General features: G+C 37.6%; 1 protein-coding gene across 1 annotated transcript; it reads right to left on the reverse strand.

The window, feature by feature from the left end:
* Window positions 1-129: 129 nt before the first annotated feature.
* Window positions 130-21,566, reverse strand: LOC145305473 (uncharacterized). Its single transcript, XM_080147091.1, has 4 exons — window positions 21,456-21,566; window positions 5,772-5,911; window positions 694-883; window positions 130-195 (listed from the first exon to the last, which is right to left on the reverse strand). Exons 1-4 carry the CDS (start codon window positions 21,564-21,566, stop codon window positions 130-132), a joined length of 507 nt encoding a protein of 168 aa, XP_080003217.1.
* Window positions 21,567-22,752: the final 1,186 nt, after the last annotated feature.

Here is a 22,752-nt window from a genome sequence, read left to right on the forward strand (position 1 = left end):
GTTTTGCTTTACTGATGTTGAATTCTTGTTAATTAGCAGTTTAAATATTTTAATTGTCCATTTCATATACAACTTAGTGTTATTTTTGTAAACATAATTGATGATAAGAATATTACAATATGAACATATTCATGATAAACTTTCCTTAGCTTTTGTTTGGCCTCCTAACCACTTTTTTGCTCTCTTTTTCAAATCCTAAATAAAGAAAAGTAATTTCCTCAAAGTGTCTATCAACCACAGAACACTAAATGGGTAGTTGCACAAAGTGCATTTAAACATGAATTTAGTAAACTATATATTTTTTTCTATTCAATAGTTTAAATTACATCAATAGGACATAACTGGCTGTTCTTTTTTCACAAAAACAGCATGATGACTATTTTGGTGGTGCCTAATTGATTTCTATTTAATGTAATACACAATTATACAAGTCTGGTGGTATTCTTTTAACTTCTGCTTGCAATCAAACTTGTTAAATGCACTTCATACAACTATATGATTGGAGTCCCATAATTTATCAATTTATTTTTGAAATATATGGAGGGGTGAAGATGATTTAAGAGAGAGCGCCCAGAAATAAACAATAAAGATAATTAAAATAGTTGTAAATGTAATTTATATTATTATCAAAAAAATAACAATAAATAGTATTATTCTATGCATGATACAGTGAATTCTAAGTGAATTAATTACCTTCCGTTCCTTTTTTGTAAGGTAGGCAGCAGCTTCTTTGAAGGCCAAACTAAAGGCCTTTAAAGGAGAAATTCCAGTAGCCTCAGCTACAATTTCTAAAATTCTGCTTGCACGGTCAGAATTCTTTGCAGCACCTTTCCTTCTTTGTAGAAAATAATTGCGGACCTTGGATAGTAAGGAGGTTTCTGGGCTGAAATTAAAAAAAATAGAAGGATTATTTATTATCAGGGTTTCTTTCTAAAATAAGAAAGGAATATTGTGGTATCCGCCTAGGTTAAATGGCAGACAAATGACTACGGCAGTGCAAACAGACGTGGACACTTATATTATAGAGAAGCTACGCTTCTCTAGCAATCACTAAATAATAAACAGAGTCTATTCAGATGTTCCTTTATTCAGGGTCTAAGGTTTACTAAAGATGTACAACATAATATAAATACATATGGATTAGGAATAGAGATAGTTAAAGGTAAATCATACAAGTAAAACATAGATAGTTGCAATGGTTAGGTAGATGGCTATCCCTGTCCGGGGGAGGCAGGATAGCCCATGGAACAGCACAATAGGTAGATAAGAATAGAGGGGTTGAGTAGTAGGTCTGGGTACTAAAAGGGAAGGTTTGATGATTACTATGACAACAACAGTCTGTGTGGGTGGTGAATCTATCGGGTGAAGGGAGGCTTAGAACCTTTATCCTCAGGGCTGAGGTGGTGCTGATAACTTGGTGGTTGAAGGGGAAGGTTCCGGTGCTTAAGAAGGGAGAGGGAGGGGTCACACCCCTCCCTCCACTTGCAGGACAACTGAGAGATGAAATCAATACCATTATCTCACATATTTGCAGGTGGCTTTACAATTGTAGAATAACAGAATTAGCTGGGTGCGTAGCATCACTATAATATCTTGGTTTCCGCATGGCCCAGAGTTGCCGAATACCACAACTCTCCCCTCGGAAGGCTGGGAGGGGTTGTCTGCACCGCCAGACTTCCGACAGTGGTTGAGGCCTTCAGTTTGTTTTCCTTGTGGAATGGGTCCGCCAGGACACCAGCTGCTGAACGGTGGTAGACTCCAGCCTTCCCCAGGTTGAACGGGATCTGCTATATCTGCTGGAGTAGCTGGTTCTGCTGGATGTTCTGGCCGTTGGATGTGTACTCCTGAGGCCACCCTGGCAACCTCCAGGGGTGGCACAGCACATGAGGGGGCTTGGACCAACAGCCGCATGGTATACATCTCTTCAGGTTTCTCTACTGGGCTGGTGGTCTCCATCTTGTTGGTCACCTTGCTGCTGGCAGGCTGGTTACTGGATGCAGGCACAGCTTCTTCGCCCTCGGGGTTGGTCAGGTTCCTTCTGCTTCCAGGGTCTCTGTCAACACGGGCAGGTGGTGGTTGCCATACTGTAGGAACGTTGCCTCCCTCAGGCGCATCCTGGACATTGGCAGGGTGGTGCATGGCAGTCAGACCTGCAGGGTAGGGGAAGGTAACAGTCCATCCCCTGTGCCGGAGGCTGTCTTGGATCTGCAAGGTTGGCTCCGCTCTAATTGGCTGGGGGACAGGCCAATCCACGGCCACTGCTGCTGGTGGACCGGAGGCACAAAGCCCCGGATTTCCTCCCCTAGCATGAAGGTGTCCAGGCACATTGTCTCCATCTTGGGTAGGCATAATTGTTGGGGATCCTCTGCTTCTATGGTTAGGCTTGGCACTTGATGCATCTAGTTTAGTTACTCCCCAGGCAGCGGCCAAAGCTTCTTCAGGTTGGCTGGTAATGGCTGATATCCTGGTTCCTGGGGCAGATGCAGGAGGCGCAGGCAAGTTTGGCCCAGCACAAACTTCCTGGTACACCAATGCAATACAATTACCCTGGCTTGGTTGAGGGGGGTAGACAGCTGGACGCAGTTGAGGGTGAGGGACAGCTGGACTCTCCCTGCTGGCTGGGGGCTCTGGCTGACTGGGGGTGACGGGTGTCACCCCTTCCTCTGGGGCTGCGGGCTCGTTCCGGGGTCCAGGTCTCTCGATGGCGGCGACGGTTGTCGCCCCAGGCACCAGCGTGGGGGCGCTGGATAGCACCCCCCAGTCTTCACAGGGGTCCAGGTCTCTCGGTGGCGGCGACGGTTGTCGCCCCAGGCACCAGTGTGGGGCGCTGGATAGCACCCCCCAGTCTTCACAGGTGGCGGCGACGGTTGTCGCCCCAGACATCAGCTTGGTGGTGCAGGGAAGCACCTCTCGTTCTTCCCAGGTGGCGACGCCGGTTGGCGTCCCATACATCAGACTCGCTGGCTAGCGCCTCTTGCCTCTCCCGCTCGGCGGCCGCCAGGGCCTCCCCGTACACCATCCCGGTGGCGCTGGGTAGCGCCCCTCGGCTCTCGCTGGGGGTGACAGGGGTTACCTCCTCCTTCGGGGGACGCGGTCTGACGATTACCATCATGCTGAGGCCGAACGGCAGAGGCCGCAGGACTTCTGGCTCCGCAATGTTGGCGGGCTGCACGAACTCCGGTCCCATGTGGTTGAGGCTGAAGCCCAGGCCAACCCAGTTGGGTTCAGCCGCTCCTCCCAGCATGTTGATCCTGGCCACTATGGTCCCAACCTGAGACACAGACTCCTGGGTAACCGCAGCCCCAGCGGCGGCAGCTGGTTGGGGTGACGGCTGGGCATCTCCCTCCAGGTAGACCTGGGTGTCAGACTGGTTGTATGCAGGTTGTTGGGCTGCCTGGTGTTTCTTCACTGCCTGGTCCCAACCGGTTCTACACTTGGCAGCTGTGTGGCCGTTGAAGCAGCAGCTGGGTCCCATCAGTCCGGCTTCCACAGGGTGTGTCAACCTGCCAGGTCTCTCATCCTCCAGTTGGGGCACCAGCTGACAAGCAGGGTCTCCCCTACTAGGGATCAGGCAGTGCTGGGCTGCTTGTGGTGGCTCCTTGGTTACATTCAGCCTTCTCCCCATACACACAGGTCCCTTCCATACAACAGCGGCTCTCCTCTCCTGGGTGGCGAGGCCAGCCTCGGCCTTAGCTTCTGCAGGTGCTTCTCCACATGAGGGATCCTGCCTCCAGTTACTCCAGGTAGTTGGTAGCAAAGGCCGTTGATGGTGCCAGTCGGAAGGTGGGCTATGATCCCTGGGGGGTATCTGTGGCCAGTGTGTGGACAGGTACCCACAGTTGAACCGGCAAGGCCCAGAGGATGCCATACTGATGGTAGCCTGAACTGGGTTCTGAACTGCCAATGGGCTGTTGGTAGCTGACTGAGTTAGGCCAGAGTTGCCAGCTGGTATTGCGTCCCTGCCAGGCTCTGTCAGCTGCTGGTGGGGAGCCCCTGCGGTGATTCTGGTTTTGGCAGGGGGTGGCCTTCTTATTGACTTCCCTAGCTGGAGCTCTGCATCCTGGTGGGCCTCCATCTTCAGCAGCATGGGGGGACTTGGCTGGGTCATGTGCAGTGGTTCAACAGAGTAGAGGCATCTGGTCTTGGAGTGTGGGGGAACAGCCTCACTGCTGCTGGTCAACCCTGCTCCATCCTTGCTGGGTAAGGCCTTCCACTGCAGCAGGTCACCATTCTCCGTCCTTAGGCCGGTCCCCAGTCGTTCCATGCCTGGGGGCTCCCAGGGAGGCTTGGGTGGCGGCTCCCCCACCCCCAGGTACACGTCGGGCATCTGGGTGAAGAGCCTATTCCCCTGGGACAGCTCCCCATCCTCCAGGTTGGTGAGGCCAGCGCCAGGGAGGACCTTTCCACCCCAGACACAGGTGGTACTGGCCCTAGGGCTGGGCCCCTTTGGAGTCTCAGTTCTGGTGGTAGTGCCCATATTGGGGCTGGCCACTAAGTCTCTGAAGCTTGTCACCTTCTCATTGGGCTCAGCCGCATCGTTCAACACTCCAGGGAGGACACATACAGGTTCAACAATCCCCAGTCCAGTATCTCCATTTCTCGTGCGTTGAGCACCAACTGTACAGGAGCTGTGCAACGGACATTCAGTCATCCTTCCAGACAAGGGCATCTCAGGGACCAGGGGTCTGTGGCCTTGCATGTGTTTTATGTTCCCTGTACTCAACACAGTAGGCCCAAGTAATAACAGAAGCAGCACCTTGTATGAAGAAGCAGAGAGTGGTGGTGTACAGATGTTGGTGGTTATGATCCAAATGAAGGCTTCTGTCCACCACAGTGCCAGCAGTATGCCTAGGCACACAGTTAATGCCCAATCAGGAATGTCTTCTATTGCCGCACGTCGGGCTAGGGGCTGACAATTTCTCATCTTGTAGATATAGGAGCAGAGTAGAGTAGCCGCGCCGCAAAGAGGCTCGAGCCGGCTCACCCCTATTATAGATACTATAGCTGTGTAATTAGGGTGGTAGTCCACGTAGCCGTAGGCTCTGTCCTCCTGGCAGGATAGCCCATGGAACAGCACAATAGGTAGATAAGAATAGAGGGGTTGAGTAGTAGGTCTGGGTACTAAAGGGAAGGTTTGATGATTACTATGACAACAACAGTCTGTGTGGGTGGTGAATCTATCGGGTGAAGGAAGGCTTAGAACCTTTATCCTCAGGGCTGAGGTGGTGCTGATAACTTGGTGGTTGAAGGGGAAGGTTCTGGTGCTTAAGAAGGGAGAGGGAGGGGTCACACCCCTCCCTCCACTTGCAGGACAACTGAGAGATGAAATCAATACCGTTATCTCACATATTTGCAGGTGGCTTTACAATTGTAGAATAACAGAATTAGCTGGGTGCGTAGCATCACTATAATATCTTGGTTTCCGCATGGCCCAGAGTTGCAGAATACCACAATATAACTATTTTGACAATTTTTTGTTTGCACGTTTCTCGCCATAAGCAATGACAAAAGACTGTTTTATTTATTGGAACTAAAAATTTCACAAAAAATAGAATGATTTTCAACATATTATTTTTACCGTCTGTTGTGGCATTTTTTTGAAAAGATCCCAGATGCATGAGTGAAATAAAATAAAACTTTTAGTAACAGGATCTGTGTCCTACTGTTTTAGAGCTTAACTTTTATGGATGTTGTCATCCTTGTTTATTTACACTTTTACCAATATGAAAATTACTTTTGCTAATTGTTCCATTTGTTGTAAAAACTATTACCTTCTCTTTGAATCCATTTCCTGATGGGTCTGTTGCGTGGCCACACCCGGATTGCTGTCCTTATTTTTTTCTGGTTCAGCATCAACTTTTGTTTTTTCTTGCATTTTATTTGCATCAATATTTCTATCCATTGCTATCACCTAAAAGTAAAATAATCCTATTATATAAAGTATTAAGCGTTTTTTGTCTGTCCCGAAGGATCTTGCTAACCGCTGAACCTATACTGTTCTCCTTTACAGTGAAGCTTCTTATAGGTCCTGGGAAGGTTTTAAAATATTTTTTGGGAGGATGTCTTCATCCCCCTCCCCCCTATTAATATTTTTTTACTCTTTTGAACACAAATTTCGAATGGTATGAGGTCGACTTTTCCCCCTCCTACCTAAAGTGCCCTTCTAGGGGCGTAGCCGCTAGTAAACTATAAAGCACTTTTTTGCTTACGTTGAGGGCTAAACATAACTTAAAATGCTAAAACATTCTAATGTTGAAAGGTGGTGTAAGTTAAGCTTGTCTTTACATTTAAAATTTGGGGTATAGTTCCTTTCATGACAACGCCTCTTAAGGGGCGTTTTGTCTTATATTCACTGTAAATTTTCTCCAATTTCTAACCCCTATGGGGGGGGGGGGAGCTATAAACCTATCCTAACCTAACCTAAAATAGGGTTCCAGGACAAACGCAGGAGTGTTAAAATATTAATTTATTTAAGCCATTTTATACAGTTTAGGTTAGGTTAAGATATGAATACAAAGAAGCCCCCCACAGAGGTTAGGCATTTAAAAAACCTAAAAAATGGTTTAATATAGGTTAGGTTAAGTATCCACTCCTGCGTTTGTTCACTCCGACGTTTTGGACTCCTGCGTTTGTCATAGGACCCTAAAATAACCTATCAAACGCTACTGTGGAAATATGACGAAATGCCCCTTAAGAGGCGTTGTCACAAAAGGGACTATACCCAAAATTTGTAACAGAGCAGTGGCAATCTTCACCCATAGAAAACTTTAGCCGCAGAAAACTTTAGCCCAAGTAAAAAGAATTCCTTGAATTTTCTCAATTGTTCCTCTAAATATAAATTTTTATACACAAAGAAAAGGAAGCATTTTATAGTTTATAGAAATCAGTTTTCAAAAAATCAGAAGAATCGGATAATTTTAACATACAAAATTTTGTTGTCAAAAAAGTTAAAAATCGACATGTTTAAATGGACATACGGACATTCTGGCATTGATTATAGAGTTGCTACGCTTTCTAAACTGTACCTATCTACTACATGAATCATCATTTAAAATCGATAGGACAGTCTTAACCTGTTTAGATTAACGAAAAGGAACACAGTAATAGTGTCTGACTGATTATGACGTAACAAAAAAAAATAGCCAATGAGAGGCCACTATAAATTTTACCATTGGTCAATAACGGCCTCTCATTGGCTAATTTTTTTTGTTACGTCAAAATCAGTCAGACACTATTACTGTGTTCACGAAAAGAGCTAACTGTGACGTACGGACGGACGGATCATTCGACCCTAATTATAGAAAAGCTTCGCTTTTAAAAACCCCAATGGGGACGCGCGTGTGAGAGTTATTTAACCCTCCCAAGACCTATGAGAAAATACACTTTAAAGGAAAAACCATATTTGTTAAGCAGTTAACGAGATTCTTTGGATCATGTTACTTTTATATAAGGATACTAGCGGCTTCGCCCCTAGCCTCTCGGGGCTCTGCTCCAAGAGGTTTTATCAACCTAATTTTTAATATATATTAGATTTAAAAGAAAAATTAAATTCTTTTTTTTTCCTTTTTTTGCGGGGTTGGGGGTGTCCCACCCCCCAAGAAAATAGTTATAAACCTTCCCGGGTCCTATGAGAAGCTACCCTGTAAAGGAGAGCCCGATCGGTTCAGCGGTTAGTACAAACAGACAAACAGACATCGTTCTACTTTGTAATTATAGATAATTAAATATATTCACAAAAAATGAAATCAACTTGTCACAAAAAAAAAAATATTATACAATGAACTTGAATATTGATGCCACACTAGCCTACTAATTTTTATCAATTATAATTCTTATCAATTATAAAAAACAAACAATACCTAATAAATACATTCATAGAAGAAACAAGGATGACAACATCTATAATTAGCGAAGCATAAAAAAATTATGGTTAAAAATACGCACAAATGCATTTAAAGATTATTTACTAAGTATATTTGCGATAACTTTTATTTAATGAAATCTTTCAATTTTTAACATGTACAAAACGGCCTGCTTAATTGCTTCAAGATCCATGTCAGATCTATATAGGAAATAAATGTCTATAAACGAGCTCAAGTTTTCCAAGGAATATTTGTTTAAAACTCATAGTGCTCCAATAATCCATAATAAACTCTCATTGCCCAGAACGATAAGACCCATTATTTTACTTTATTAAAATAAATTCCTTTTTTTAATTTCATGTTGCTATTTACCTTATATCAATGTATTTAATTTCTAATCATAAAAATGAAAATTTAGATTTATAATATAATAAATTTAAGAAAACTCTATTTTAAAAGAATTCGATTGTGGCGACACTTTGTGTGTTCAAATATTAAACTAAAATTGTAATCATCATCATTAACCCTTTGGTGATGGTAATGTAAAGAAAAAAATATAATTTTAAAAATCTTTTAAAAATCATTTAGATTATTAAATATTTACTTCCTTTTAGATAGTAATGCCGGGTGAGGAAAATAGATTTATTGAGAAATAGATATGCATATAGAAAACTAGCCAATAGGGAGATAATTATATCGAGCCAACTCTAGTTTGTTAATATCCAGAATAAATTACAGTAAATTACATAATGAATAATCGAACAATAGGAAAAATTATTTTGAAACTGACATCCAAAAAAATTTTGAAAATCGGACCAAAAACACCAAAGATTTTAGGAAATGAGTAAAAAAATATGAAAATAGCTAAAAACCTGATAAAAGGCAGTCCAATCGTCATGTTTTGTTAAAACGACGGGAAATTTAATTTTCATAGTTGTAACAGCAAAATTTTGAAAATTGAACCATAAACACTATAAAGATATAGGGAAAAATGTGATAAATATAAAAATAGCCAAAAACCTGCTAAAAATGAGTCCAACCGCAATGGATGTTTTATAGTTAATTATGCTCCTTAACCCTTAGAGATCGGACCCCAATTCCCACCTTAGAAGATTGGGGGGGGGGGGGGGCTCTATCTCGGCTCCTGTTACAGATAGAGACGTAAAATTTTTTTCTGGTGGTTCGTTTGTATTTTTAGAAAAAAATACTTTTTCTAGTCATATCGGCCAGACCGCTCCTTAGCCGTTTTTTTAGCGGCCAGCCGTAAACAGCTGTAGAGCGGCCAATTTTAAAGCTAGGATAACCAAATTTTAAAATGAACTTTTATTTTTCATAACAAAAAAAAATACTTTTTCTGAACATCGCCAAAAAACGGCAAATAACGGAAACCGCCATTTTCGGCGGTAACGGCAGTAAAACGGCGGTTGGCTGCGCCAATTAATATTTTTATCTGTTTATCATCACAATAAAAGACTACATAGAAAAATTGGCTGGTCTAGAGCTGTTTTAAAATTCGGCAACTGGCAGCTTAAAAACGGCAAAACTACAGGTAGGAAATAGAAAATCGGTCAAGGAGTGGTCAAAGGGTCATGACCTTACTATTCATGGAAGTTCATTATTGCTCAAGGATTTACCAAAAAAATTATAGTTTCTAGCTGTAATAGAAGCCACGATATTTATGATATGTGTCTATAGTATAAGCCGGACAAAAAATCGGTCATAAAATCGGTCAGGGAGTGGTCAAACGGTCAAATTTAGAATTTTTTCTAATTTTGATGCTACCTAACCGACTTTGACCGGACACCACGACCGACACAGACCAGATATCCTTATGAGATCAACTCTTGCCGACGTATAATTACCAAACTTAAAAAGTCATGAAGTCACAACTCTCTATCTTACCTAAAAAAAAACGACATTGAAAAAACTAGAGGGTGGGGTGCTCTTTGTAGGATGGTGGTACCCTCCCCAAAAATAACTATAAACCTCCCCAGGACCTATGAGAAGCTACTCTGTAAAGGAAAACCATATCAGTTCAGCGGTTAGCGAGATTCTTTGGTATAAACAAAAAGACCAACACACATCCTGTTACTTTATTATGAGGATTGAATTTTTAGCTGCTTCATACATTGTAAGTACCTTTATCTTTAAATCCTTGCTTGCTTGAGTTATGACTAAGGGTGATAAAATAACTATTCTCTTATCAAAACAAGGATGACAACATCCATAAAAGCGAAGCTCTGAAATGGTAGGTCAAACGAACATTACCTCTTGTAGAGTGTCAAAACCGAATATACAAAATATGAATATACAACCTTTCACAAAATTATACATAAATTTGTTGCAAACCTCTTAAATACAGAATACTGTTTAAGGACATACTGACATTTTTGGGCTTGATTATAGAGATGCTTTGCTTATAATATTGTACCTTATTGCAATAGGAATGAGTAACCCAAACATCAGATCAATCGGATGATTATGTCAAATAAAAAAACTGTTGTTAAAAAAAGTTAAAAAGCTAAAATGGACGTACAGACATTTTGGTAACGATTAAAGAGTTGCTAAGCTTTCTAAATCGTACCTAACTAGTACGGGAATCATCATGCAAAGTTTAAAAAAAACAAGGATGACAACATCTGTAAGTAGCAAAGCTCAAAAATTGTGGATGGATAGCCGAAAAAAATTAACCATAGAGCAGTTCCATAAAAAAAACATTAAACTAAAAAATCACGAAACCTTGTAAGATGAACACAGTAATAGTGTCTGGCTGATTATGACGTAACAAAAAAAATTAGCCAATGAGAGGCCGTTATTGGCCAATGGTAAAATTTATAGTGGCCTCTCATTGGCTAATTTTTTTTGTTACGTCATAATCAGTCAGACACTATTACTGTGTTCTGTAAGATTTATAACGTGAAAATCTAGGAATCAATCTAGCACTTCAACCAATGAGCAAATCTTAATGAAACTTGTGTGGTTATGTAAATTGCGAATATATTTAATCCCTTAATATATCAGCCTTCTATCTTGAATAGGAGTAAAGAAAATCATTAATACTTAATCTAGGAATCAAACTAGCACCCCTACCAATAAGCAAATCTTTATGAAACTTGATAAAAATTATGCAGAATATGAAAGTATTCAATTCTTGAAAATTTCAGCCGTCTATCTTGAATAGGAGTGGAGCAAATCATGAAAACTTAAAAATGTAGGAATCGATCAAGCACCCCGACCAATTGACGAATCTTTATGAAACTTAGTGTAAATACGAAGAATGTTAACATAAATAATCCCTGAAAATTTCAGCTCACTATCTTTTATAGGAGCCGAGAAAATCTCCCTTTCTGTCTCTGACAGTCGGGCGTACGGACGGACATTTCGAATTATAGATTAGCTTCGTTACTAAAAAGATGGCAATATCCATAAAGTCGAATCTCAAAAATCATACATCACTGTAGCTTAAGATCAAGCTGCGCTATTAAAAACAAGGATGACAACATACATATGTACCTTAGATTACCTCGTATGGGCGGGATTGCAGTCCAGAGGTGGATTCTTAAAAAAACTTTTGCCCCACTAAAATCAGTGGGGGAAACTAAAATTTTAGAGGGGATAATTTTGCCTCACTAAAATTTTAGTGGGGCAAAAGTTTTTTTAAGAATTCACCTCAGGACTTTTCGACATGATGTACTGTCCAGATCCTGGTCCAGCAATCCAGGAGGACTAATGGTGACTGATACACACCCTTCTATGTCCAGTCCAAACACCCAGAGATATTAGGTTAAGTAACATCCATCAGACAACCAACTCTCTGTGATGCACGACCTTTGACTGATAAGTCCTAGCTGTGCATGGTAACGAGTTGCGCCTGTTTTGGGCCAAGGCATTCCCCCCCCCACTCAAACTATTTACGTCGCGCATCTGACATAGTAGCAGTGTGATCCATTTTTAACATCTTTAGTTATGACGCAGTGTCGGACCGATATTCGAACCTATCACCTTCCCGACGACGAGCGGATGCACTACATGGTGAACCACGGGTCGCGGGTTAATGTAGCGAAGCACAAAAAAAACATGGATTGACAAACGTAAAAAGTGAATCTTACATATGTTCAATGGTCATAATAAAAGAAAAATCAATTTTGATACTATTAATTTTTTTAATCAAACCTTATACACCAATGATTGTGAAAATCAGTTAAAAAATAAAATCGGCTATAAAGCGACTAGATTTCATTTACTAAAATATGCCACAAAATGTTTAAAACATAAAATATTTATTTCAGTCAACATATTAAAACACAATGATATGATCAGAATATTTACATATAAGTACATTGTTTATATAGTTTTATTTTATTTATTTTAATACATAAGAAATATCAAATATGTTGCCTAGTGGCAGGACCTAACGCAAAACACAATGTTTATATTTTTTAGCATAAAGTGGATTTTTAAACGATAGCATTATGATCATGCAGTAAAAAAGATCAAGCCCTGTTAAGTTTATCATATAATAATAAAAATTAGATGAAAGTTAAATATCATAAGGAAAAATTTTGTAGTATTTCTTTTTAAAAAGATTGAAAGTAAATGGAGCATGTATTTCAAGAAAAGAAATAAAGAAAAAAATGAAAGGAAATGTACGGCGTTGTTGTATGTTGAAAACCTGGCAATTTTTGCATTCTAACATTTTTTGATCACAGAATAATAAAATTATAAATTCCAACCAACAATAGTTTAAATTGTTTGAAATATTGTCTAAAAAAATCAGAGATCTAGCCTTGATAGCAGCTGAGTATATCCTACGGACAGAATGACTGACATATAGACAAAGTAAATTATAGAGTAGCTTCGCTAATAAAAAGGAGAAAGTCCTAAAGTGCTTTCTTCCAACCTATAACAAGAAGATAACACATTAAACTTTCTACAAATAGTAATGTGATAATGTTTAAAGAACCCGGCTCAAGTTTTGTTTACTCATAAGAAAAGATAACAAAATATGCATTCATAGTTTAAATTTTTAGAATTAAAAAGTAAAAAAGAGTTTAAACAGCGTTTTTGCATGCAGATTTTTTACCATTGCATTGGGGATGAAAAACTAGCATTTTCTTTATACTACAGTAAATAAAAGGTATATTAAATCTATTTTAAGCTGGTTAATTGAAAAAAAAAGGATTACAACGTCCATATAAGCGAAGCTCTGAAACGAAACGAACACTAACACTTGTAGAGTGTCAGAACTGAATAATCAGAATACAAATGTATTAAAGTCAAAAAAAAATTGTGAGTAAATTTGTTAAAAATTGCTTAAATACAGGATGTTATTTGAGGGCATACTTACATTTTTAGGATTTGATTATAGAGATTATATCACATAAAAATTAGTTGTAAAAAAACTAAAACCTATCCGTTCCAGACGTACGGACGGACGGCGGACCCAACCTACTTATAAAAAATCTTTGCTAACGGTGCTACGGCGGTAAATTAAATTTAATCTACCAGAATTTTTTAATTTAGGGCATTTTATCCCCCTCCACCCCCCCTTTGGAATTTTTAGGCTCCATGCACCGGAACTGGGTTAAAACAGCCCAACTATGGAAAAAGAATATATTAGTTTGGGGAACTTCCGATTATACGATTTAAAACATCTATACCGAGATTATTCTTTTTCTGTTTTTTTTTTCTCTTAATTTCTGTTTGAAATATATTTTTACTAGCGGCTACGCACTAGAGGCCTCTAGGGGCACTTGAGAAGGGGGGAGTTGAATTCGTTTGTGATTTTCTTTAAATAATATTACATAAAATATTTTGGGGTTTTAGATTTATTTTCTAGAGGTGATTTCTCCTGGGAGGGTGGTGGTACCCTCCCCCAAAATAGTTATGAACCTTCCCAGGACCTATGAGAAGTTACCCTGTAAAGGAGAAACATATCGGTAGAGCAGTTAGCAAGATCCTTCGTTACAGACAAAAAACCTTACTACTTATAAAATACTAGCGGCTTCGCCCCTAGCCTCTAGGGGCTGTGCCCCAAGAGAAAATAACAAAAAAATAAGAAGGACTAAAGAAATCATATGTATGTAATTGTACAATATTGATAATATTTGTTAGAGCAATCGCTCTATATTAATTACATAAGGGGGGGGGGGGATTTTTTTTGTTTTTGGGGTGGTTGGGGGAGTCCCACCAACCAAGAAAACAGCACTTTGTATTATAGATAGGATAGATTACTTATATTTAACTTTGGTTTTCAAAACAACAAGGATGACAACATCCATAAAAGCGAAGCACTGAAACGGTAGGACAAACGGACATTAACACTTAATAGTATCAGAACTGAATATTTATAATATAAATTCATTCGGGTCAAAGCAAAATTGTAAGTAAATTTGTTAAAAAACTGCTTGATTCAGAATAATGTTTATGGACATACTTACATTTTTAGGACTTAATTATAGAGTTGCTTCGCTTATTACATTATACTTTGTTGTCCCAGGAATCAATATACCAAAAATCAGATCAATCAGATGATTAGTTCACATAAAAATTTGTTGTTAAAAAAGTAAAAAAATCAACATGTTTAAAATGGACGTACGGACATTTTAGTAATGATTAGAGAGTTGCTACGCTTTCTAAATCGTACCTATCTACTAAAGGAATCACCATGCAAATTTTGAAATCGATAGGACAATTCTAACATGCCTAAATTAATGAAAAAAGCTATCCGTTACGGACGGATGTACCGACCCTAATTATAGAAAAGCTTCGCTTTTAAAAAATTAAAGAAAAAAGTACATATAAATTTCACACAACTCAAACCTTACAGATCGGAGGGGGGGCTTTTGTAGGTAAGAGAGAGAGATGTGACTTCATGACTTTTTAGGTTAAGTAATTATACGTCGGCAAGAGTTGATTTTATGAGGATATCTGGTCTGTGTCGGTCGTGGTTTCCGGTCAAAGTCGGAAAGTCGGTTAGGTGGCAACAAAATTAGAAAAATTTCTAAATAAATCTTAGTTTTTACATCATGACTCTTGTGTACATATAAGGTAGAGACCTAAATTTTTTTGTCCGGCTTTTACTATATACATTACCCCGTCCCGGATTTGAAAAATTCTGTTAAAATTTTTGCCCCCAGCCAAAATATGGTTGATTTATGCAAAAAAATGACCCATGCAAAATATTTTTTCTGTAATGCAAAAATTGCGATGGTACAAGCACTGCAAAGTTTTTAAAATCTGCAAAAAACCCTGTTTTTAGGGCTTTTTGGGGGCTTTTGTACCATCCCAATTTTAAAGATTTTTACAAAATTTCAATTCAAGTGTGTTAATATATACCTGAAATTTACCAAAAAAAATGGGGGCAGTCTCAATTATAACATATGAAGGTGTAGCAAGTAATCTTCCAAATACAAAGTTTTCAAATTGCATACATATATAACAGGGTTGGGCTGGATACTTTTTTGAACGGATACTGGATATATGGCTCATTTATAATGCCAGATATCCGGTATCTGGCCAGATATCTAGCAAATATCCGGTTATTTGGCCGGATATCTTATTATTCGGCCGGATATCCGGTAATTTGCCGGATACCAAATATCTTGCATTATAAATCATCCGGATATCCAGTATCCGGCCTACCTCTATTATATAAGTATTAAATTTGTTTGATACCTAAACTATCCGTTCTGTAGATTAAACTTAGCGGTTGAAACGTTTATACACTTAACTTAATAAACCAACCAATCAAAATTCAATAAAATTAATCAAAAGTTATTAACCTAGTGAATTAGAAAAACAATTATAAAACTTTGGGGACAAGTGAAATAACAGTCCAATTTCCCCTCCCTCTCTGAATTATACCAGAGTGTACCAAAAGTCTAATAATAACTAGGGAGGCAGAGCACAATTGGCTGTTAATTACACTAGTCCCCGAAGTTTTAAAAATTTTTTCATTTGTTTGCTTAACAACTTTTTAGATTGTTTGAAATTTTAATTGGTTTAACAAGACATTCCAACCACCTATTGTAATCAACAGAAAGGTTAAGTTTGTGTATAATCATGGGGTATACATGTCCATTTATCAGCCATTGTCTTATCCCTCTAGATCCCTGTACTCAAAGTCAAATAATAACTAGAACACTTTCATTTTTATTTCATAACAGAAATAACATGTTATTCAAGAATCTAAAGGGATAAGACAATGTCTAATAAATTGATGTACATCCCCAATAATGATACAAAAAATTATCCCTTCTGTAGATTAAGACTAGAAGTTGAAACTTTTAAACACTCAACTTAATAAATCAACTATACAAGAGTGTTTCACAAGTCTAATAATAACTAGGGAGGAAGGGGACATTGGGCTGTTTAATACACTAGTCCCGGAAGGCTTATAATAACATTTTTTTATTTCTTGGCTCAACAACTTTGGAAACTTTTATTGAAATTTAATTGGTAAGTTCATTAAGTTTAGTGATCAAACGTTTCAACCACTACGTAATCAACAGAAAGGGTCAGTTTGTGTATCATCATGGGATATACAAATAAATTTAAAAGCCATTAGAATTTAAAATTAGTGGTAGAAACGATTGAACACTCAAATTAATAAACCAATCCATCAAAATTGATTGAAAGTCCCCAAAGTTGTTAAATCAACGAATAAGAAAAGGTAATTTTCTAACTTTTGGGACTAGTGTAATAAACAGCCTTTGTCCTATCTATCTCTTATACTTATTTAATGCAAATCTTTTCTATAATATGAGTCTGAACGAACTCCGTAAAGGTTACCTCTTTTCTTTATTCTAAGCAAGTTGAAATTTTTTGATTGAAAACTTTGGTTGATGATTCCTGTAACAATAAGGGTTTAGAAAGTGAAGCAACTCTGCAATCGGTACTTCTGCTTTATAGCTTTAGTTTTGATATATTGAAGACGTAAGTTTAATGCAAATTATTGCCCAAGTTTCCCAAGTGCCAAGTCGAGCACATACCCGACCTTGAAAAACGGAAGGGATACTTTCTAGTTTGTTGCTTAAATATATAAGGTCAGGTTAGGATAGTTTATATTGGGTACCAGGGACCCTTGCAAGTTAATATAAGGAGGGAGGGGTTGTCAGTGCTCAAAAGACGTTTTGAGGTAAAGCACCGAACATCTTTTATAAGCTAAGACGTCTTTTTCCATTAAGTCAATACAAAATTAATAAACAGAGATAAACAATGGATAATGACACATAAAAAGAAAATGTTAAAAATTATCTAATTTTCACAAGAACTGTAGAACTTTCTAGCGGTAACGCTCCTAAAGGACTCTTGGGGCACCTGAGAGAGGGGTCGATCATCTAATTTTATTTAAGTGTTAATAACTGAAACATTCCCTGGATCTATCAGAAACTTCACTGTAAAGAAGAAACAATGGCATGCTTATATAATAGGGTTGGGCCAATACTTTTTTGGCTGGATACCGGATATCCGGTTGATTTCTAATGACATATAATCTTTATATGGCAAATTACCGGATATCTGGCTGAATAAAAGAACATCAGTCGAATAACCGGATATCTGGCCGAATAACCGGTTATCCGGCATATAACCGGATATCCGGTCGAATAACCGGATATACGGCAAAATAACATATATTTGCCGGATATCCGGCAATATGAATGAGCCATATATCCAGTATCCGTCCAAAAAAGTATCCGGCCCATCCCTATTAGATATGTATGCAATTTGACAATTTTGTATTTGGAAGATTACTTGCTACACCTTCATATGTTATAATTGAGACTGCCCCCATTTTTTTTGGTAAATTTCAGGTATATATTAACACACTTGAATTGAAATTTTGTAAAAATCTTTAAAATTGGGATGGTACAAAAGCCCCAAAAAAGCCCTAAAAACAGGGGTTTTTGCAGATTTTAAAAACTTTGCAGTGCTTGTACCATTGTAATTTTTGCACTACAGAAAAAATATTTTGCATGGGTCATTTTTTTGCATAATTAAACCATATTTTGGCTGGGGGCAAAAATTTTAACAAAATTTTTCAAATCCAACGGGGTAATATACATGTATCATGAATATCGTATCTTCTATTACAGCTAGATACCTATATTTTGGTAAATCCTTGAGCAATAATGAGCTTCCGTGAAAAGTAAGGTTATGACATCTTGCGATAGGTAGGATCAAGGGGGAAAGTACCCCCCCCCCCCAATCCCCAGTACCATGAGGAGCGGGGGTATTCGCTAAATGTATCTTATCTGTTAATCATGCATTGTAAAAATCCTTTAGTATTGTCTTAAAATTCATGATATATCTTTATAACTTTACTAGCGGCTTCGCACCAAGCCTCTAGGGGCTTTGCCCCAAGAGATGGTAAAAAAGTGTGGAAACCTTCCACAAAGGTTAAAAAAAAAGAAAAAAAAATGCAGCCTGCGGCAGCCTGTAGCAGAGCAAAATAAAAATAAGAGGGGAATTTTTTGTTTTTGGGGGAGTTGGGGGTGTCCCACCCCCCAAGAAAATATCTTAAAACCACCACAGGACCAGTAGGTATATTTCCTGAAGAGTAGAGCCCATTCGGTTCAGCGGTTACCGAGATCTTAAGCTTCAGACGGACAGACATCGTTCTACTTTGTATTATAGATATTATATTATTCTTGTGTGCGCAGCAACTCTACAAGTTGCTGCTTCCATAGTGATCCGTTACTTGTAATATCCGAACATATAGTAATAGTTATTTCTTTCATCGTATTATAAACGGCTTTCCGCGGATATAGAATATACAATTATAAGATTAAAAAAATTTTTTTAGCCCCGAGGTGGCGAAGGCACGGGCTAAAAAAGCTTGTTTTAATCTTATGATTGTACATTTTTATGTTCGTAAAAAGCAGGATATAATACGATGCTAGACATATTTTTTTTCGTATGGATGAGAACTGGTTCCTAACCACTGGATTCGAATAAATACAAGAAAATAATTTAAATTTTCCTGAAGCTTGAATAGGGATTTTCATAATCCCAAAATAGGGTTAATGACGAATTACTTTAAAATTAGCAATTCCACATAGAATTTAAATCAGTTTAACATCTAAAAAATAACCATACCAAGATCCACTTATTTTTTATATATATCATTTGTTTTTTGAATTAGTAATTCTTACCAATCAATACAATCTTTTATTTCTAGAAAAACGTCTAATATAAATCAATTACAGAGTATTGTTGACAGACTAACTGACAAAGTAAGATATAGAATAGATGTTGATAGATCATAAATCAGCGGTCTATTTTTAACCCTTACAGATCGGGGGGGGGGGGGGCTCCAAGAGCCCCCCCCTCTAGTTTTTTCAATCTCATTTTTTTTGTAGGTGAGATGGAGTGCTGTGACTTCATGAGTTTTTAAGTTTAGTAATTATACGTCGGCAAGAGTTGATTTTATTAGGATATCTGGTCTGTGTCGGTCGTGGTGTCCGGTCAAAGTCGGTTGGGTAGCACCAAAATTAGAAAAAAATTCTAAAAAAATCTTAATTTCTATATTATGACTTTTGTGTATAAGGAGAAACCTAAATTTTTTTTGGTGAATACTAAGATATCAATGACCTTCTGAGAAAAAATGTGTTATGACCGTTTGACCGCTCCCTGACCGACTTTATGACCGATTTTTGTCTGGCTTTTACTACAGACATATATCATGAATATCGTGGCTTCTATTACAGCTAGAGTCCTATAATTTTTTTTGGTAAATCCTTGAGCAACAACAAACAGATAAAAATATTAATCGGCGCCGCCAACTGCCGTTTTACCGCCGTAACCGCCGAAAATGGCGGTTTACGTTATTTGCCGTTTTTTGGCGATGATCAGAAAAAATAATTTTTTTGTTATGAAAAATAAAAGTTCGTCCTAAAATTTGGTCATCCTAGCTGCAAAATTGGCCGCTCTTCAGCTGTTTTAAAATTTAGCGGCTGGCCGCTAAAAAGCGGCTAAGGAGCGGCCTGGCTGCTATGACTAGAAAAAGTAATTTTCTCTAAAAATACACATAAACCACCAGAAAAAAATTTTACGTCTTTATCTGTAACAGTAGCCGAGATAGAGGGGGGGGGGCTCTTGGAGCCCCCCCCCCCCCGATCTATTAAGGTGGGAATTGGGGCCCGAGCTGTAAGGGTTAATAGAAGCTGAGTATTTCAGATTTTTCCATAATAAATAAAATGACTGCCATAGTATTACTGATAAACTGACTATTTAAGTTAATTTTATGCTCATTGTTATATGGAATATTCCCAAAAAATGAATGAACATTATGAATAATAGAAAAACTTTTACTTAAAAATAAATTCTTATTTGAATATTTAATACTAGCGGCTACGCCCCTAGAGGCCTCTTGGGACACGTAAAATATCGATCAATTTTAAAATCAGCTAATACCGAAAATATTTTTTTCACCAATAGATGGTGATAGAAAATGTCCGCAGGGCGGCGTTGTTATTTTTATTTTATTTTTGTCGATTTCTCTTGGGAGGGTGCCGGTACCCTCCCCCAAATAGTTATAAACCTTCCCAGGACCTCTACTACTGTTAAAGAGAACTCGATCGATTCAGCAAGTTCAGAAGTTTGATTAACCTAATTTTTTATATTTTAGATTTAAAAAAAAATTTAAGCAATTTTTTTTTTTTGGGGGGGGGGTTAGCCGACTCCACTATTTTAATTTTAGTTTTAAAAATAAAAAAAATATTTTTTTTGACGAGGTATTTTTCATTTTTTAGGGGGGACGTGGGGGGTCCCACCTGTCATGCTAATAGTTATAAACCTTCCGGGGACCTATGAGAAGCTACGCTGTAAAGGAGAACCCGATCGGTTCAGCGGTTAGCAAGATCCTTCGATACAAACAAACAAACATACAGACAGACAGACAGACAGACATCGTTCTACTTTGTATTATAGATATAACAACAACAAAAAAGATTTTTAACATGGCCATTTTCATTTAAATTGTAAAGTAAGCTCTAATTCTAAAACACTTATATTTTTGCCTGATTTATAAAGAAAAAGATAAGAATAAATGATTGTGAATTTTCAAGTTGATGATTTCATAAAAAAAAACTAGGGTGACAACATCCATAAGAGCAAAGGACTGAAACTGTAGGACAAACGAATATTAACACTTGTAGAGTGTCAGAACTGAATAATCAGAATATAAATGTATAAAAATAGAAACAAATTTGAAAGTAAATTTGCTAAAAAAACTGCTTAAATACAGGATAATGTTTAAAGAATACTTCAGGACTTGATTTTAAAGATGCTTCGCTTATAACATTGTACAATGTTGTTCTTGGAATCAGTTTTTCAAAAATTAGATTAATCGGATAATTATATGAAATAAAAAGTTAAAAATCAACTTGTATAAAATGGACATACAAACATTCTAGTACCAGTTATAGAGTTGCTGCGTAAACCAAATCGTACCTAACTACTAAAAAAATCGGTTTCTTAAATCTTTTGAAGATGTTCAACAATGAACAAACACAGAAAAAATGTGTAGGATTAAAATATAGTTTATGATTACATTGATTTACATATCTAACAAGTAATTGTCTGGTATACGATGATGAAGTATGTGATGATAGTTCCCAAAGTAGATGTCAAGGTTGATCTATCAATCTCATAGAATCCCATAGCTGTAAACCTTGGTGAGTCCCTGATTTCTTCAATCATTACTTGCAGCTTTGTCCACTCATTGATGTCCTTAGTTCTCAGCTATTCTTGCCTTAAATAGATTTTAAATAACTTGTAATTTAATAAGAAATTTCAAATTGTATTAGTCTTGTTCCAAAAAATATCTATATCTAACACTAAGACAAAATCAGAATTAAAATAATTTTACCAATCAGTTGTAGGCTTGAAACCTATACTAGTCATAAAGAAACTAATAGTATTGGTGCATTATTTGCTAAGTGTACCACTTTTCTGCACTACCTCTCCCATTTTGTTAATACTCTATATTTTGGTCCGTTTGGTGATTCAAGGATGCTGGATGGCCAAAAAAAAAGTTTCAGAGTCCCTGGATGTCTAGATATCTAGCTATCTATGAAGGTAGGTAACAAAAATTAAAAAAACACCCATTATTTCACAATTTTAAAAATAAATTTTTTCATCAATCTTACATCCAACCTATACATTTTATACGCCAAAATGATCATTTATTCATGTAAAAAGCGCACATAATGTTATTTTGGCCAAAACTCTAATTCCACAGGGTGCCCAACAAAAAGTGTATTTTGGATATCTAGCGTAATACCCAAAATACCTGTCCAAAAAAAATCATTTTTTTTGCTTAAATCCTGTGTTTTATCTGTGGGCATATGTGGTATTTAACGGTTCGGACCACCCGGGACTATAAAGTTGTCAAATTTCACTTTGGGACACCCTGTAAATGTGATTTTTGTGTATGTAGAGCTAAAACTTGGTCCAAATTGGCTATTTTTTTAAAAATTACTCTAATATGTGTCTTAGTATGTTTGGCCATAGTGTTTTCTGACCAGATCAATATTTTCCTATTATTTGGACACCCTGTATTTTCAAAAAAAAAGAAAATTTTTTTAATAATTATTTAAAATTTTTGTTTCTATTTTAAGTTACTTAAAACTGTCATATATAGATACAGATTTTGACAAATAACAATAATATTTGCCTATTTTACAAATTTTTACACTTTTGGGACACCCAGTGCATGTTTTCATAAAATGATGGTTTTTGCCCCTTTTTTGGGGGAAGGAGTCGTTTTCAGGCCATAGACTATATCTTCATTTCTGTAGAACTTTTCAAGACACATCATTTGTTATTAATGCAAATACCGCAAAAAAAAAAAATTCTTAATTCTTAATTATATACAACTATGTTA

Source organism: Acartia tonsa, chromosome 14 (genome assembly GCF_053477335.1).
Source record: "Acartia tonsa isolate MP-2025a chromosome 14, ASM5347733v1, whole genome shotgun sequence".
Taxonomy (NCBI): Eukaryota; Metazoa; Arthropoda; class Copepoda; order Calanoida; family Acartiidae; genus Acartia; species Acartia tonsa.

Coding starts and splice junctions, on each gene's coding strand:
- LOC145305473 (XM_080147091.1), bottom strand. CDS start 21,566: ATGATTGAAGAAATCAGGGACTCACCAAGGTTTACAGCTATGGGATTC. Junction 884..5,771: donor GAAATGGATTCAAAGAGAAG/GTAATAGTTTTT, acceptor TTTTAATTTCAG/CCCAGAAACCTCCTTACTAT. Junction 196..693: donor TTACAAAAAAGGAACGGAAG/GTAATTAATTCA, acceptor TTCTTTATTTAG/GATTTGAAAAAGAGAGCAAA.